At 42.2% G+C, this 19202-nt stretch overlaps 1 protein-coding gene across 4 annotated transcripts; it reads right to left on the reverse strand.

The window, feature by feature from the left end:
- Positions 1-4584: 4584 nt before the first annotated feature.
- NME1 (NME/NM23 nucleoside diphosphate kinase 1) lies at positions 4585-17765 on the reverse strand. Of its 4 annotated transcripts, none has more exons than XM_033139156.1 (5): positions 17747-17765; positions 11165-11300; positions 9887-9988; positions 6525-6637; positions 4585-4796 (listed from the first exon to the last, which is right to left on the reverse strand). In XM_033139156.1, the coding sequence occupies exons 2-5, from the start codon at positions 11291-11293 to the stop codon at positions 4679-4681; spliced, it is 462 nt and encodes a 153-aa protein (XP_032995047.1). In that variant the 5' UTR covers positions 11294-11300; positions 17747-17765; the 3' UTR covers positions 4585-4678. The 4 variants fall into 4 exon arrangements, with proteins under 4 accessions (XP_032995047.1, XP_032995044.1, XP_032995045.1 ...); XM_033139153.1 differs by lacking the exon at positions 17747-17765 and adding an exon at positions 14260-14419; XM_033139154.1 differs by lacking the exon at positions 17747-17765 and adding an exon at positions 12996-13210.
- Between the last annotated feature and the right edge of the window lie 1437 nt (positions 17766-19202).

Below are 19202 nucleotides of genomic sequence, written 5' to 3' on the forward strand. Positions count from 1 at the left end.
CTTGGTCGTCGGCTGCCTCCTCCTCCTCCTCCTCCTCCTCCGCGTAGGTCCCTCGCCGCCGCTTTGGTTTTTTGCAATCTGAGCAGCTGGTTCCCCGCCTCGCCCCAGGATCCCGAGTTGGAGGGGGAAAGCATGCCATCAGCATTTCTGTGTTTTCTCCCCAAGGCCAAGGAGTGGAGGAAACATTCTGAACAATATACAGTACAGAGCAACTCGAAGATTGCTTATCCTCAGAACTCGTTGAAATGAATGGACCTGAGTTATATAGGGCAACCCTAACCGTGTCCACTACTTAGAAGTAAGTCCTATAGAATTCAGTGGGGCTTGCTCCCAGGGAAGTGGGGGGTGGGGTTGCAGCCTCAGTCACGTTCGTAGGTGACAACAGGACTACTCCATTGGATACAATGAAGGGATTTTAATCTGCAGGGGGCTGATGGGAGCGGATAGGGATTTTGATAGGTGGGTGCTCCTGCCCACCTGTCAGATTTGGCCCACACATTTGGCCTGTGAGGCAGATCCTGATAAAGATCTGGCCCGTGGGTACTAAAAGGTTCTCCACCTGCTCTACGGTAGCTAGGGAGAGCCCATCAGTACAAGCCTGCGTTTCTGATGCAGAGGGGAAGCTGATAAAATCTGATAAAACATGCTTTGTAGCACTGACTGGAATTCCCATTTTTAAAACAACAGCAACTTCCTTTTTGCCAAGAACATGTAAACTGTGTTATGATGTGATCTGCTAATACTGCCAAACCTAAGGAGGCACTCTGCTTTCCACAGTATCACAGGCTTCTCAGTGTAATAATTTCATGAGGCATTTTAATTTCCATTAACATGTTGCAGCCTTTAACCACTTCGTCCAATCACCTCCCAAATTGACTTTACATAGGAGATCCATTACTTCTCCGGCACCTACCAATAGTTAAAGGAACCCACACCACCAAGTAGATCAGGCCCTCAGGACAGAAGTTATTTTTCACAATTTCCTTGTTGAAAATCTCTTCCCCTCCTCCTGCAAAAAAATGCTATTAACACCAGCTGAGGCAGGAACATGTAATAAGTATACCCACCCCCCACCACCAATAATAATATCAGCTTCATGGATGTAATTTCTAGTGGGGAAACTGGGCAGGTGAAAGTGTCTGCATCCTTTCCTGCAGTGCTGTAGCCTGAGTCTACTTCAGGTGGATCTTCAGCTACTTTTAAGTCTTGTGGAGAAAAATAAACACATACATCAAACATGCTAAACTTGTGTTTGCACTGTGGAAAGGAACATAGTTTTGGGGAGGACACATGATTTCATGTGCTGAAGATCCCAGGTTGAAACCCAGCATTTCCATTTAAAAGAAGCAGCTGGCAGATGATGGGAGAATCCCCTGTCAATACTTTGGAGAACCACTACCAATCAGAGGAGACACTACTGGAATGAGCAATTATAATTCATGATTTGAGCTTTCAAATGTACAAGCCAATCATGCTGTAGAGCAGCCTATCTGCTTTCTTAACTGTGGTACATAGCATGAATTAAGTTTCTGTAGTTCATGTAATCAAGATAAGGAAACATGTACGCAGATGTAATGAAGCTCAACAGAATCAAGAAGCAATACTGTACAATGCCTTCCTTTCCAACAACAGAGTGATAGAAATGAGTGACAGGAGGCAGAGCTTAGTGAATGTCCCTCGTATTAATCGCCTTTTCTCATAACGCATTTCATAAGCATCTATACTAATCTTGCCTTAAAATGGCCTATGAGCAGAGTTAGAATTAGAGGGGATAAAAGAGTTTAATAACCATTTGTATAAAGCTTTATTTTCAAAGTGATATTGCAACCCATGTGTATCCAATAGAAGCAAAACCAACATATAAAATTTGCCAATATACAATTAAGTGTCACTATTGAGGATGTGTTGTGGGAACACTGTCAACTTATGCAATCCGCTGATGTGGACAAGGTGCTGGCAGCAATACATCTGACCACATGTCCCCTTGACTCCTGTTCCTCCTGGCTTACTAATTCTAGCAGAGTGTAGCTGAGACTGGTTGGGTCTAGAGCAGGGGTCAGCAAACTTTTTCAGCAGGGGGCCAGTCCACTGTCCCTCAGACCTTGTGGGGGGGCTGGACTATATTTTGGAAAAAAATATGAACCAATTCCTATGCCCCACAAATAACCCAGAGATTGCATTTTAAATAAAAGGACACATTCTACTCATGTAAAAAACATGCTGATTCCCGGACCATCCGCAGGCTGGATTTAGAAGGCGATTGGGCTGCAACCAGCCCACGGACCTTAGTTTGGGGACCCCTGGTCTAGAGTGTAGTTAACACTTCATTGTATGAGGGATGGTCCCTGCTGCCTTGAAAGGGGCAACTCCTAAAGTGTGGCAGCTCCTAAAGAAATTGACTCTGGACCCCTTAGGATAGAGCAACTATCAACTAGTCACAAATACCTGGTCAGGGGCCTCAGTCTCCCTTGGTCGCCCTGATGGATGACCTTTGCAGAGAGCAGAACAGGGGGAGTGTGACCTTGCTTCTGCTTCTTGATCTCTTCTCAGCTACCATTCACCACGGAATCCCTCTTGACTGGCTCTGGGGAATGGGAATTGGGACCACAGTATTACAGTGGTTCCAATCCTGCTTTTGGGACAGAGTCCAGACAGTGGCATTGGGAAGGTGCTTTTCGGCTCCCTGGGCAGCTATGTTATGGGTTGTTTACTATCTACGTGAAGCCACTGGGAGCAGTCATTGGGAGTTTTAGGGTAGGATCTATTTCTCCATAACATAACTCAGCTCTATTTCTCCATAACATCTGAATTAGGAGAGAGGCCATACAGGCCCTGGGCTGTTGCTTGGATGCAGTGGTGAGATGGATGAGGGAAAACAAGCTCAGCTTGGACCCTGGCCTTGGATGGAGGCACTGTGGGTGAGTAAGTCCCATGTCTGAGAAATTGGGTCAATTGCCTACCCTGGAGGGATTGTACTCGCCCTGAAGGAACAGGTTCACAGTTTGGGGGTGCTTCTGAATCCAGTTCTGTCACTTGAGGTTCACGTAGCCTCAGTGCCTTTTACCAGCTGCAATTGGTACAACAGCTACACCCATTCCTGGACCAGGAAAGCTTGGTCACAGTAGTCCAGGTATTGGTTACTTCAAGGCTGGATTACTGTAATGTAATTACTTTTGTGGAGCTTCCCTTGCACCTGATTTGGAAATTGCAGTTAGTACAGAATGCTGCTGCACGATTGTTAAAAAGAGTGAGACTTTGCCAGTACATAACACCTGTGTTCAGTGCCAATTTGCTCCCTGGCCAGGATCAAGTCATTAGCATATAAAGCCCTTAGCAACTTGGGACCAGTTTACCTGCAAGATCACTTATATGCCAATTCAAGCACTTCAGTCTGCAGAACTGGCACTCAATGTTTTAGTGTGGCAGCATCTACACTTTGGAACTCCCTGCCTATTGATATCAGACAAGCACATTCACTGTGTACTTTTGGCACCTACCCAGATATCTAGAATGTTGATTTGTGTTTTAATCTGTTTTTAGTTTATTACTGGTTTTAATTTTTTTGTATGTTTTAAATAATTGTTTTTACTGATAATTTCATGGCTTTATTCTTTTTGTAAACCATTTTGAGGTTGTTGTTTTTTTACAATCAAGTGGTATATACATTTTATGAAATACTTATAGATTACATTCTATAAGTATTCAATATGCTGTGATTACACCACATTTAAATTACATTGTAGTGTAATGATTTGCTGCATTCATGACCTGGCATTTTAAGGTGAAACAGAAGAGTCACTCTACTGATCCATTCAAGGAGTATGTTATTTATCACTTGTGTAACATATTCAGTGGTAAACGGTTTGTATACAGTAGCTTCTCATAATAATAATAATAATAATAATAATAATAATAATAATAATAATAATAATAATTTATACCCCACCCATCTGGCTGGGTTTCCTCAGTCACTCTGGGCAGCTTCCAACAAAATACTAAAATAGAATAGTCTGTTAAACATTAAAAGCTTCCCTAAACAGGGCTGCCCTAAACAGTCCTCATCTTGCAAACTCATAGCCAGTTTGGTGTAGTGGTTAAGAGCGGCAGACTCGTAATCTGGGGAACCGGGTTCGTGTCTGCACTCCTCCACATGCAGCTGCTGGGTGACCTTGGGCTAGTCACACTTCTCTGAAGTCTCTCAGCCCCACTCACCTCACAGAGTGTTTGTTGTGGGGGAGGAAGGGAAAGGAGAATGTTAGCCGCTTTGAGACTCCTTCGGGTAGTGAAAAGCGGGATATCAAATCCAAACTCTTCTTCTTCATAAATATGAACAACCTAAAGTAATGGTTGACTCCACTGAGTACAGTAAATATAATAAAATTAAGCATGTGTGTTTGATAACTGCTGAAGGAGAGCAAAAGTGTGTTCTCTTCTTCAACAGCCCTCACCCCATTTCCTTTTCTAATGAATAAAAGTATATTCCAGTTTTGTTAAATAAAACCTTCACTCAGCACAACAAATACAATTAACATTTATAAATCACATAGGGCATTTCCCCACAAATGTACATGAAAGGAGCTTGGGGAGAGGGAAGGGGAAACAATTTTAGAGGATATTGGAGGTAGGAACTGTTTCCAGATAAACAGAACAAAGGAATACACAAGTAATACATTAGGCTTTAATCATAGATCCATGGGTGCTCACAGCTTGTGTAGTCAACAATTTCTTCTGGTGTGAACCATAGGTTGATTTCAATCTCAGCATTTTCTACAGAGTCACTGCCATGAATTATATTTCTAAAAGGGCAATAAAGTTGAAAAGAATTCAATCATTATGGTAATCAAACAGAAAAACATAGAAATAATAGTTTTATTGGCTGTTTTGACAAATGGACAATAACCTCATATTAATTGTGCATATAGTGCAACCGAGAAGAGTCTTTGCTGGATGTGGCGTGAAACCCTTGTGTTTCAGTAATTCTTTGCACTATAACAAGCTATTTCTTTTCCACTCCTTTGCACCCTCCTAAGACAAAGTGTTTATTTCCTACAGGGGCATATTAAACTGTGTGCAAAGTTTCAAAGTCTTAAATTTAAACCACAGCCCACAGTTTTTATAATGCTACTTGTTAGACAAGGCTGTGGCACTCAAAGGGAAAAGCAATATCGCACAATGTATTCTTTGTAAAGGAACTTTGAGGTGCTACAGCAGCGGTGTTTGATGTTTTTAGAAGGCCAGCCTCTCTCCATAATCTGTGCTACCCCAAGGCCATAACATGCAGTAGCATAAGGAAATGTGGCAGGAGGAACTATGGCAAATAAAGGCACTGAGACAATGAAAAAGGCAAAAGAAGCAGGGGCTTGTTAGGCTTGCTGTAATGTTGTTGGAGAGCCACTATGAGAAGCATCAGCTGTTCAGGTCATAACTATTAATTTACAATCCACATGTCTTTTTAAAAAATACAGTCGTACGTTGGAAGTTGAATGGAATCCGTTCCGGAGGTCCTTTCGACTTCCAAAACGTTTGGAAACCAAAGCTCGGCTTCTGATTGGCTGCAGGAAGGTCCTGCAGCCAATTAGAAGCCATGGAAGCACTGGTGGAGGAAGAGGAGTGCGGGGGGAGTGCACTGCCCCTGGAAGTGTGATCCCAGTGGGGTGCCATCGCGGCTGGCCCCCCCCACCTGTGCTGGATTCATTATAGTGGGTGCCACGCCCCTGCAGGTGGCATGCACCACCCCCAGGACGCACGCCTCGCCCCCAGGACGCGTGCCAGCCCCACCACCACCTACTCCCTGCCCCCCCCCCAGTGCCAGAGAATGAAGCTCTGCCACTGCATGGAAGCTCCATCGGATGTTCGGCTTCCAAAAATAGTTCGCAAACCAGAACAGTCAATTCCGGGTTTACAGTGTTTGGGAGCCAAAATGTTTGAGAACTAAGCTGTTCGAAAAGCAAGCTACGACTATAGTAGTAGTACCATATTTTTCCTGTGTATAACACGCCCCTGTGTATAAGATACCCCCTATTTTGTGGGACTCAAAATTAATAAAATGGGAAAGTGCACAAAGTTGTTGAGCATTTTGGGGGAAGGATTGCCCAGGGTTGTTGTTTTTTTTTGGGGGGGGTTGCTCACTCACCCGCCTAAACACTTCCTATCGCACACAACGCAGAAGCCAACAAACGTCTGACTGCTCGCCCCCAGAGGCCACCTGTTGCCCGCCCAATCAATAAAAGCCCTTGACACAGACACCTATCCCGCGCACTACCGCCGCTGACAATCTCCTACTCGCGGCAGCAACCAATCCCCCGTCCCCTGCTCTGAACTATCCATGTATAAGATGACCCCTATTTTTATACATTACTTTATCGAAAAAAATCCTCGTCTAATACGCAGAAAAGTATGGTAGTAATAATAATAATAATAATAATAATAATAATAATGCACAGATATAATATTTGTATCCTAACTGCATGTAGACTAGAACCAGTTAGCAATTTCATTTTGTAAGAGGACAATTCGGAATTTACCTGCCAACTTGCACGCAGAAGTCACCACGAATTGTGCCAGGTTTGGAATCTGCAGGATTAGTTTCTCCCAGCATGACTCTTCCGGTCTTAACTACATTGAGGCCTTCCCATACCTTCAACAACCAAAGAACTGAGATTAAAAATGATTGTTGCAGTAAAAGTCAGTATATCACATGATTCTCACCAACAGCAGTGTGCAAACGGCCTCTCGGAATTTACCCCATCTGTGGACAGAGGGAAAAGCAGGGGACCATTTCAAAAAATTCTCCAATGTTTGCTTGAGGGTGTGGCTTCCCACTAGCAGTGGCACTAGCACAGTTTCAATATTTTAACCTAAATATTTTTTTCCCCTGGCTTGGTAGCCTGGTCACCATTTTACACCCTCCATCATTCCCTGGATTAGCTATTCATAGTTCTGGGACATTGTGAAACAAACTAAAAACTGCCATTATAAAATGCTTGAGGAAATTTGGGGAAATGATATTAAGTGGCCTTCTTCTAGGGTGAGAAAAAGGAAGAAAGAAGATTTATCAGAAAATGTCTTATGAGAAATTTTGACTCAGCTGTAATTAATAGAATTTGTTTGTAACTAATTAAGCTTTGAAGCTTTCCTTGGGCCTGCATGGACCGTGACCAGAATCCCACTGATTTTTATGGGACTTAAATGGCCAGAATGCATGTGTTGCTCACAGGAACATATGAAGCTGGCTCTTACTTAGCAAGACCACTGGTCCATCTGTTCCATCCAGTACAGTTTACTCTAACTGTGAGCTTTTCTGTTTCATTCGGTAGCCCCGGGTGGGGTGGGGATCCCCTTTCTGCTTTTGTAGTTGAGTGCTGCCACAATGTGTACGTTGGTGAGTCAGCCAGTCAAATTTATTTGCTAAAAACCAATAGCCATCACAAAAAATGCAAATTTTCATGTAGAGGGATACATTTTAACAGAGGCGATCCCCAACACATTGGACCTCAACTTTTGTGATAATTTTTCTATCTCATCTGTTGGACTGCTAGAGAAAACATGATGCCTTATGTGTAACATATTAACACTACTAACCAGTAGGTGACAAATTTGACAATGATCCATAGCGAACAACATCTTCCGTTTCTCTCTCTCTGGCCACAGATGCATAAACAAAACATTTACAGTCGTACATTGGTTGACAAGCGGAATCTGTTCCGGAAGTCTGTTCAACTTCCAAAACATTCGCAAACCAAGGCGCGGCCTCCAATTGGCTGATTGGCCCCGGAAACAATGCCGACAGCCAAAACGGACGTTCGGGTTCCAAAGAACGTTCGCAAACCTGAACACTTACTTTCAGGTTTGCGGCATTCAGGGTCCAAAACGCCTGAGTTCGTCAAACAAGGCGTTTGTCAACAACGGTACGACTGTACAGGTATTCCATTGCATCTCTCCTCTGAACATAATGTGGGCATAGTTTAGAATCTCAAAGCAGCAAAATGTTTTCCTCATTGCACCAACAGAGGGCTAACAAGTCAGACACACATTTTAGATTTTTCTCTAATTACCACTCAAACAGAAATAACGTGCTCATGTAGTCCCTTAAATAATGTGTGTGTGGAAAGTAAACAAACCATCGTGTCAGAAAAGCTCTGCTATCTTGTGAACCTTTCATTTTGTGCGTTTTGTCTGAAGGGAGTTTGTTCCCCCTCTTCTCAGACAGTAAACCACCCGTTTTCTCTAAACTAGTACATGTAGGCAAAATACTACCGGTATATTATGGGCCAATGCAAGTACAGTGCTAAAGAGGAAAAAATGTTTGACATTGTTTTCAACCCCCATTGCTTGTAACACTTTTCAAACTCATTGCTTTATCCATCCCAGTATAGTGTTACAAGTGTTCAGCAGATAGATAGTTTCACAATTAACAAGACATGTTGCTCAAAGCTGTCAGCAGTTTTTGTTGCTGATGGGTGCTTATCCACTTTCACAACAAAGGAAGGGAGGGGGAATAAGGAATTGAACTGTACAGTGGCAGTGCAATTTTGTAGAATCTGGACCAAACGATTAGGGTTAATTTGAACATGTAGACGTAAGAGGCTTACATTGCAAATTCCAGAGTACATTTACAGATCTACTGCCTCCTATTTCCATTCAAAAACTCTTAATTCAAGCAGGCCACTAACTCCAGGTGTACGCTTTGACTTATACAGAAGCACATAAACTGTGGCTGGGTCTGATTTCTATATCCTTGAGCCTCTCCACCTCTTCACCTTGCCCACCCACAGTCATAATTCGGATGCCTGCATCCATTGTGAATTATCAAGTATGGACAGACTGTTAGAACTGAGAGATGGCAGAGCCTAGAATGGTCTGGGCATAAGATGCAGTTTTCATCTCTCGGGTAGCAAGATGCTGTGACAACGACAGCATCAGAGCTTGGGCAAAGCACTGAAGGGTAGGCAGCTATTTTTGTAATTCTCGCAGGCCTTGCTCATCTAGAAGAAGGGAGAGGGTTGTTGTTTTTTACACTCATAATGTTGCTGCACAGTTGCAACTTTTAACGAGCAATTGCTATGGGATGATGGGAGTTATCCCAAGGCAACAGTGCAGTTTTGTACATGTAACCTGTGCAGTTGCTATGATCACTGCTTACTTTTATTTCATTGCTATTGTGAGGATAGGATTCTAATAGTGGTTATCTAAATGGGGCCATAGTTTGCCAACCTTTCAAAAATCTGGGGTTACAATTAGATCAATTAATTGGCCTTTGGCTGATTAACATTCCATGCCCTTTAAAATGTGTTTGTGGGAGGGCGTTGTTGGTTGGTTTTTGTTTTCATTATGCATTTTGTGTTCTCATTTTGTTTTTTTGTGTCATGAACTGCCCTGCGATCTTCAGCTGAAGGACGATATACAAATTTAATTAATTATTATTAGTAGTAGTATTAATATTGCTAACCCTGAAATTCTCCATTTGAAAATATATTAAAATGCCAGTCTTTTCTTAAAACTTTACTTTTTATTTAGGCAGTCACATTGTGTTACATTTGTTAATCCTATTTTGAATCTGGGAGTTCTTTAAAGTACAGTAATCTCTTTTTATTCTATTTAAGGAATGGAAGCACTTCCACATAAAATGCAGAGGTTAGACTCCTAGTGATTTTGTGGCCTTGTCCATTATTAGTATCAGAGGTTTGTTAATTATTATTATTATTATTATTATTATTATTATTATTATTATTAGTTTAGAACAATCATATTATTTTGTTTCCTTCCACAAGAATACATATAGCATATATTCTGAAGATGCAACCAAACTGCATCTCTTTTCTCAGAGCTTGCTGCATAAAGTTCATTTGCTTTTTAAAGAAATCAAGGTTATTTGCTGAAGACTTACCATGGCTACAACAGGTCCAGAGTGCATATATTTAACTAGCCCAGCAAAGAATGGCCTATCCTTCAGGTCACTGTAGTGTTCACTGAGAAGATCTTCAGAGGCCTACAGGAATAAAATACTTAGCATAAGAACTTAAGAGCATCTTATGTCAAATAAAATTAACTACAAGAGTAGTATTAATCCTTAAATTGCACGCTTGCTTGTCAAATATTGGCCCTAGCACTTTATTACAATATTGGTTTAGCTGGCTAGTACAGATTTTAAACAATATTTATTTTGGTTCGTTCAGCAAGATGTTTTCCACTCAAGTTAACCGAACAACGTATTTGCACCTCCAAGGAAATCTGAAGCATTGACTTTAAAATATACCGGTACCTCTAAGGACACACCTTTCTGACTAAGGACAGCTGCTTACTAAAATTAGAGTACTCAGCATGGCTTTACCTTCTGCTAGATATTGGAAAGAATCCAAAATACTAAGTTATATTGTAAAATAATGGATCAGTGGTGTAGTGGAGCAGGAAAGAAATAGGGCTACTGCACAGTTCCAGAACATTTCTTTCAGAGCAAGAATCATTACAATTACCTGCCAAAATTCCAGGACAGACCCTTTGGCAAGTGAATGAGGTGATAATGAGACTTTTGAATTTTACTACAGTTTGTGACATACCAGTATTAATGTAGAGGAAGTCAGTGAATAAGGATTAATATAGAGGAAGTCTGAGAATCAAGCAGATTCTTCTTGCTTTTTTGGGGGTGGGGTACTTCTTCCTTGGAGGGGTGCCTACTTCATGCCAGCAATTTCAGTGGAAACATTTATTTGCAAAACTGTTTGCATTCCTAATTAAAGTTACAGTTCAATGAGTTTTAGAAGTTGAACCTATGCTGTCGGAAGTAAGCAGCACTGAGTTCAATGGAGATTTCCCCCAGGTAACTATGCAAATGAATCACTACAAATGTCTCATTGGGGGTCTGAACCCAGGTCTCTCCAACATGCTAACCACTACACCACCCTTTGCCAGGGCTCTAGGCATTACACGATGTACCACAATGCACACTGTATGCAGTGAACTGGATATTATGCTATGTACTATATTTGTGGACTCTCCTTGGGGTCGTAGCTACCGAGGCTGCAATGTGCTGCAGTTCAGAACTGACTACTTCAAATTTATTTCTGTTCAGAGTCCACTTTGAGAGGCACACAACAGACTGATAAACAACGCATGGCAATTCTGCAACAGAGAAACAATGCTTGGCAATACCTCGACAGAAACTTACATGCATGAATTTCATGGCTACCAGTTTGAATCCCTTCTGTTCAAATCGCTTGATAATTTCTCCCACCAAGCCCCGCTGTACTCCATCAGGCTTGATGGCGATGAAAGTCCGCTCAGCAACTGAAGCCATTGTCCTACTGCAATAGGAAAGCAGCGATATATCAAGATCTAAATCCTGCTATGGCAGAAGTCTGGAGAGTATAAAAAGTCTCAGTCTGTTCCAGCATTATGCAGTATTAGACTGAGGACAACCCATCAGTTAAGTGGATTAGTATACACACTATTCATCTTACATCAGAGGATAACCAGCACAGCAGTGGTCGCACAAATGTGCCAAATAGCTGCATATACAGTCAGTTTAGCACTGAAGAATATAGAAACATTACAGTCAGTTAGAAAGGAGTTATATTACAGGTATATTCCAAGTTACACAGCAACTGAGATTTGGCACAAAGAAAATGGATATAGCCTGGTTCATAACTTTTTTATCTAGTTTGACAGGCATATCCATATGTTCTCATAACAAAATTACGTCACTGAGCAGATAAATGTGGAAGTTATCCCCCCACAAGGCCCAACGTACTAACTACAATTGTTCAACTTGAAACATGGCAATTGCACTTTACAAGTAACACAGAGGGGCCATATTTCATACAAGACCTAATGCATGAATGAGGATTATGTATTTCACTGTTCATACCAACTGGAACTAATAGAAACCTTGTTTTCAGTTTGGTGTGTTTAGGATCAGAGCAGTTACAGATCAAGTTTTTGTACACTTGATTGATTGATAACAGTCATTTTACTGTAAACAATATGAAACCTTCAAGTATTTATAGGCTTCATGTTTTTGATATACTTACTAAATTATCTTTATTATGTTAAACTTCAAAGAGCTTATCAGAAAAGTGCATTTTCATAGACTAGAGAAATATGCACCTCAAAGGCCATCTAGTTCAACACCCGTATGCAGGAAATACTCTATTATAACTTCCCTCACAGATGGCCATTCCAGTCCCTATATATATCAGGGATACAGAACCTTTGGCCCTTCATTGGTTGGTGGACTCCAAATTCCATCATCCCCTGTGACCACTGACTATGTTGGCTGAGTCTGATGAGAGATTCCCTATCCCTGCTACAGCTTCAATAGCAAGAGTTTCCTATAGATATTATTATTGCACTGCATTGTATTATTTACTCGTTTCACAAAAAATAGATACTGCTTGACTGTAAAAAAAAATCTCTTGGAAGTAGTTTCCAAAAAGAATGAGAAAATTAAATTTTCAGTAAAAACAGCTGAAAACATTTAAAGCATTAAAAAAATTAGAATCAACAGTAAGCTAAAAACAAGATTTAAACATTTGTCAACATTCTACATATCTGGATAGGCTTGCCTAAACATACGGTTTTAGCATGTGCCAAAAAGAGCACAGTTAAGGCACCTACCTGTGGTCAATGGGCAGAGTTCTGAAGTGTGTCACCCGTAACAGTGCTAGTTCTGCAGACTGAAGTGATTGAGCAGGCCTATATGGGGCATGGTGATCTCGAAGGTGAACTTCGTTTCCCCAGAGACTTCTCAAATGCCCATGTGCTTGCTAGACACCCCTCGCTGCCTGCCTCAAATGCCTACACACTGCCCTCTTAAGTACACTAATTCCATAAGCCTTCTCCTGCCTTCATCTCACGCTGTCATCCACATCCCTTTTCTTACAGCTTCTGCAGCACTGCTGCTTCTGCCACACCTTATGACCTCTGAGAAACCTCTGTCTCTTCCCCCAGCATCCCGGGGCTCCGTGAGCCATCCCTCCCATCCAGTTGTGCCCCCATACCTGCCTGCCTGCCGTTGTGGATCCGCTTGTGCTGGTGGCTGCGGTAACACTGTCGCTACTACAGCCCCCAGCCTGGCTACTGCCCAGCCTCACAGTGGGACTCCTTCAGGTACATTCCCTTCTCACCATACCCATTAGCTTATTGGCAAAGCAGGGCCAACTTCCTGGCGCTTTGGGCGCCATCTGCCGCCGGCTTCAAAAACTGCTCCACAGGTTTCTCAGACTGGATTGTTGGATTGCTGTCATCTATCTGTCTTGAGAGAGACAATTGAGTGAGCCTTGGGGGTGAAGTTAGCAGCACTGCAACAATCTCCCCAGGGCGCAAGGCTGGAAAGTGTGTATGGAGGTCCTGGGCTGCCCAGATGACAAGGCCACCCCTGCTGGCCTCGCTGATATGGTCCAAAGTAAAGCAGAGCAATATGCTTGGCACTAGTTGGCTGTAGGATTTGCAGCAGGAGGTGTACAAGGCACCATCCAACCATCTTAGGGACTCCACCCTGGATTTGTGTAGGCTTTACTCCTTAGCATTTTCTTCTCCCAAAGATATCCTGCAAGGCAGCGGAGGTCTAGGATCAGAGTTTTCCTTTTACTGGATGGGCCAACAGCCCCATCTTCCCCTCACTTCCCTCTACAGCACATAGAAGGAATAACAATAACAATAACAATAATGATACGTTAAAGGCATTCTCGCCCACCTGGAGATTCAAGCCTTCCCACTGTTACCCAGGAGGGGGAGCAGCCAGGCAAACCTCAGGTTGGCCCCAAGGCTTTGTCAATCCTACTAGAGAGTGGGAGTATTTTCATCCTGATTCCCACCTGCCCCGCACAAAGTTTGTGAAGAGACTAGAAAACTTCAGCCATTTATTGAGCATGCAATCTGATGCATTTGCAGGGAGGTTATATGCCATTAATTGATTAATTAATTAATTAAGTTGTCATTTACTTTATTTTCCCAGTGCAACCCAGAGCAACTTACAATAAAACATCATGTCAAGCAACTGTTATTTCATACTTTCAGTGCATTTCCCCATCACTTTCCTTATTGCAAAATAATAATAATAATGTTTTGGAGGGAAGCAGATTTGTTGAGCAAAGGCACCATATTAACTTTAATTTGCTGGCATGTTCTTGAATCCCACCCAAAACTAGCAGCCTGGAAGCACCCTGAATCACCAGGATTCTATTCCCTCTTTAGCATCCTCACAAGCTGTTTGTTGTCACCCTTCCACATTGCATAGTATTGATATAATTTTAGTATCTTCACCTCATTTATCCTTTCGCTGCTTGCTTCTTTATTTGTACTGTACTTCAGCCTTTTGCCATTTGTCTTTTAATCCAATAATTGGATTGATCCTTGGTCTTTTTTTCTCCTTCCTGTGGGTGCCCTCGATCCTTTTATCCTCTGCCCTTTAACACCCAGGCTGTGATTCCAGATACACGAGTACCAGCATTTCAGTGTGGCTTTTCCTACTAATAAAAGTAATGTCACCACCATCTCTCTCTCTCTCTCTCTCTCTCTCTCTCTCTCTCTCTCTCTCTCTGTATACCCAGTGTATATATTTCCTTCCTATCATTTTAACAGAGAGAAAAACCTAAAATGGCAGATTTTCCTAAATGCAGACTTTTTATTTCTAATAATCTGTCAGTATTTTTCACCCAGAACTGTAAAAAGAGTCCTTATTGCTTTTGCTTACCATAGTTGTATCATGCATTTTTTCCAGTTGCTCTGGAGGTGGGGATTAACCATTTCCACCTACACACTGTGGTCCTGATGAAACCCCATGCCCCACTGAAGCTGCCATTGGCACCAAGTAATAAAGCACCCTTTTAGAAATAAATCCTATTTATGCGGAGAGTGCAACCAAATCCTGATATCTTATGGTATTCACAGATTTCCAATGGTACAATAGAGGTCCTTAGCTGTCCCTCAACTCGGGTTGATTTGAAGGAATAATAATAATAATAATAATAATAATAATAAACAATTTTATTATTTATACTTCACCCATCTGGCCGGGTTTCCCTAGCCACTCTGGGCAGCTTAAAGGTAAAGGTAAAGGGACTCCTGACCGTTAGGTCCAGTCGTGTCTCACTCTGGGGTTGCAGCGCTCATTTCGCGTTACTGGCCGAGGGAGCCGGCATACAGCTTCTGGGTCATGTGGCCAGCATAACAAAGCCACTTCTGGCGAACCAGAGCAGCGCATGGAAATACCGTTTACTTTCCTGCCGGAGCTGTACCTATTTATCTACTTGTACTTTGACGTGCTTTTGAACTGCTAGGTGAGCAGGAGCTAGGACCGAGCAAAGGGAGCTCACGCCGTTGCGGGGATTCGAACTGCCAACCTTCTGATCAGCAGGCCCTAGGCTCTGTGGTTTAACCCACAGCACCACTAAAAACATAATAACAATTTGGAGGAGGCTCCTCTTTTCCAGTCAGATCAAAATTCAGTCTTCCATTGCAGACTGTGCAGTTTAACACTCTTCAGACCCAAGAGCCTGCAACTGAGGGCCCTATCCAGTGCTTCATTTCTTCCTCTCATGTACCCTCCAGCTCCCCATTCCCCAAAATCAGGCTTGGGGATCCTCTGGAGCAGATTCTGGAAGATGTTGTGGGGTGGGGTGAGGGAGAGGGAGAGGAGAGGAAACGGAAGCAGTGGATACAACCCTTTATAATTATTTCTAAGTGACAGAGGTACGAGTCAGAAGCTGCGTACACATGATACCTGTAAAGCACATTTGGAACACAATATTTCCCTCAAAGAATCATGGGCACTGTAGTTTACCCTTCACAGAATTACAATTCCCAGCAACCCTCAACGTACAGTGCCCAGAATTATTTGAAGGAAAGAATGTCCTTTAAATGTAATAGTGTGTACACAGTCCATTTGGTAGCTGGCTTGTGAGTTAACAGACCCTTCATGTCACTTTTGGAGAGGGATGTTTTTTCACTCATTTCATTTCAACCATAATGAAATCATTGTTTATTTTTTCTGCTCTTTCCTTTACTGCAGTGAGTGAAGGGCTATTAGCTCCTATCTGAAAGCCACCTGCTGCTTATTCTGGCAGCATGACCTATTATTGGATTAAAGCATGACCTGCCCCTGATCTAGGGTCATCCAGACTTGCTTTCATACTGCATTTCTAGGCACAGGTCTGTGCTTTAAAGCTCCCTGTCTGAGCATTTTTTATTTTTTTTTATTTTTTTGCCCCTGCTCTTTACTGCTGAATTGGAGCAGACAAGCTATATGCAATGTTATTAGCATTATCTACGTGGAAGCACCCCAACACATTTCAAACCCTTTGCTGGCCATAGGTGCCAGCTGTCTGGGGCCCTGGGTGTCCGAGCACCCACAAAATTCCCCATGAAGGGGTTGGGCACCCACAAATTTCAGAGCCAGGGCCATGCACGGCCCCGGGTACCCACAGTCACGGGGCCAAGCTGGCACTCATGCTGCTGGCAGAGGAGCCTCTGATTTCTACACAGAAGCCTATTGAGTTTTGGGTGACCATAGGCATTGGAGAGGGAGGCACTGTTGTCTGTTAGTGGGAGGGATTGTGCTTGTGCACTGTACGTGGGGAGGAGTGGGTTCTGCAACATCTTCATGTGACATCCATGCTGTCACTGGGCATGGATTGGTACTGGAGGTGACATAGAATCATAGAGCTGGAAGGGACCCCAAGGCTCTTCTAGTCCAACCTCCTGTGGATTCTTCTACATAGTCAGCCTTTTTGGTGTGGTGTAGTGGTTAGAGTGTTGGACTAGGATGTTGGAGACAAAGATTCAAATTCCGACTCGGCCATGAAGCACACTGGGCCAGTCACTACCTCTCAGCCTAACCTATCTCAAAGGCTTGTTGTGCATATTAAATGAGGAATGGGGAGCACCACATCACCTTGAACAGTTTGGATAAAAAGGTGATATTACATGCAATCAGTCAGTCAGTCAGTCAGTCAATAATACTTCCATCCTATACCCATTTACCTAGGAGTAAGCTCACTGAACACAGTGTTATTTCTGAGTAAACATACATAGGATGGTGCTGTAAATAATTTGTGAGTCTTTGCTGCTCTCTAGTGGAAAATGCAATATGGCTTTTACAGTACAACCTCCCTCTGCTATGATAGTTGTTTCCCTATATACATGAAATAAAGGCAAGAATCAAAGGTAATTCATGCGTACCCCCAGATTATTGTGTGAGCACATTGGTGCTTCCAAAATCCCCTTTTCCAGCTGCTGCTTCTGCAGAAATATGTACAAGGTTGTTCTCCATTCCTCACTTCCCTGCTGGTTTTTTAAGCCTTGTCAAACAGCAATACTGTGAGCAGAAAACTCTGCTGAACATGCACTTGAGGCCATTGATACCACTGCAACTCATATTTAGCTTTTGCAACCAGCAGCTTCATTGCTTGAGAGTAAGATGTACTACAGCTACAGTTGTCTAACTGTACCCCTGATACCAAGCAGGCAGCTGCACTGTATCTGTTTCAGTGCCTGCGTAAAACATTTTTGTTTAGGCAAGACTATCCAGAGATGTAGAAGTAGCTTTTGAAGCCACTGTGGAAAATATCTGTTTTTAACTTTATTACAAATAATTAAATTGTTTTTATATTTTTGTAAACCACTTAGATGCCTACTTACAATCAAGTTGTATATAAATTTTTGTTAAATAAGTAATTCCCCTTAATGCTGAATCACAAATGAAAATCCAGGATAAAATATACAACATTTTGGAAATCTTTGTTCATGTTACCTGGGAATTCAAAGGGACTTTCTTCTGAGTAGGCATGTTTAGTGTAGCAGTCTTTGACATATTCCATTTTCTACCTCCTGACCTAGAGCTTCCTGTTTTCTAGCCTTGATTCATGATGCAAGTGAAACTAGAGTCCTTTGCTGATGATTGAAAAAGCCACACTTTTTGATTAGATAGAATATAAGCCATGAGCAATGTTTATGTATTCTGAGCTTTTTTAAGTGCTTCACTATTAAATAATAAAACTATGCTAAAATTGGCATGAACTGAGTGCCAATGATGCCAAAAAACCACTCCTGAGTCAAAAAGTTGACAACACATTCCTATACATATTTACTCAGAAGTAATCCCTACTGAACTCAATAGGACTTTGTTCCACGTGAGTGTGCAGGCTGGGGTTGTTGCAGGCAAAGGGTGATATCCAAGTATGTCTGTCTCTACAATAACTTCTCTTTCCTCTCCTCCCCACTGCAGCACCACACATGCCCTGCAAATCTGCTTTGGGAGGTTGGGGGACAGTCTAGAGAAAATAATTTGGGGTTGCAGGGAGAGTTAGAGAGGAAGGGCAGGTCTGTGAAGGCAATATTGGATATCACCCAGTCACTTGGCCTCTTTGATTTTTAATGTCATGTCTTCTTGGGGAACTGTAATGCTTGCTTTACACTTACACTGAAAGAGCTTGGGGCAGCTTTATTAAGTGATGCTTTACTTTAAATGAGTTAAAGCCTAAACATAAATGGGCCTGTAGTAGTAGCATCAAATTGGGTTCCCTGCACCTTTTTTTTTTTAACTGCCTACCCCACTCCACTCATATCCTTCTGGTCAGTTTGTGGCATTTAATGAAAGCCAGGTAGTTGCCATTTTCTCTTATTAGGTTCCCTTTCATGCTCTACAGATATTCCCTTGAAAGTGTAACTATTCAGTGATGAAAAACATATACTGTATTGAATGAAAAGCAAAAATATGAATATCCAGTGCTCTGGCAGGACCAGTAGAGGGAGCTCAAATCACTAACACATGTGAACTGTTAATATAATAAATGTTGCTTGCCACAAGCATTAATATAGACAAAGTCAATCCTAGCTGTCAGAAAGTCCGTTGGTTACTTTAAAGTTTAAAAGGCTTAAGCAAACTTAAGAGAGTTAGAGAATGAGATTTCAACATTCAAGGAAACAAACAAAAACAAATTATTTGAGCTCGCCAGTTACCCAAAAGTATTCTCTGCAGCATCAGTACCATAATTTGTTTTGGCTATAATACCTTTGCCACTTCTGAGTGTTGTTTTCACAGGAAGTTGCCAGCAGAGGCAATAAGGAAGCAGAATCTGACAACAATGCTAAATTGCCACATATATAATCTCTGCTTCACGCCCATGCGACAGACTTGACACTAGTGGCTGGAATGCATTCAGAACATCACAAGACTTAAGTTTGGACACACCCATCATTTTCCATCC

Source organism: Lacerta agilis, chromosome 2 (assembly GCF_009819535.1).
Source record: "Lacerta agilis isolate rLacAgi1 chromosome 2, rLacAgi1.pri, whole genome shotgun sequence".
NCBI classification, from domain to species: domain Eukaryota; kingdom Metazoa; phylum Chordata; class Lepidosauria; order Squamata; family Lacertidae; genus Lacerta; species Lacerta agilis.

What these genes read in the sequence shown, in the direction of transcription:
- NME1 (XM_033139153.1), bottom strand. An exon ending in TAGCCATGAAATTCATGCAT is followed by an intron (nt 9,989 to 11,164) that starts GTAAGTTTCTGT and finishes TTATTCCTGTAG; the next exon opens with GCCTCTGAAGATCTTCTCAG. An exon ending in TTCTGCGTGCAAGTTGGCAG is followed by an intron (nt 4,797 to 6,524) that starts GTAAATTCCGAA and finishes TTGCCCTTTTAG; the next exon opens with AAATATAATTCATGGCAGTG.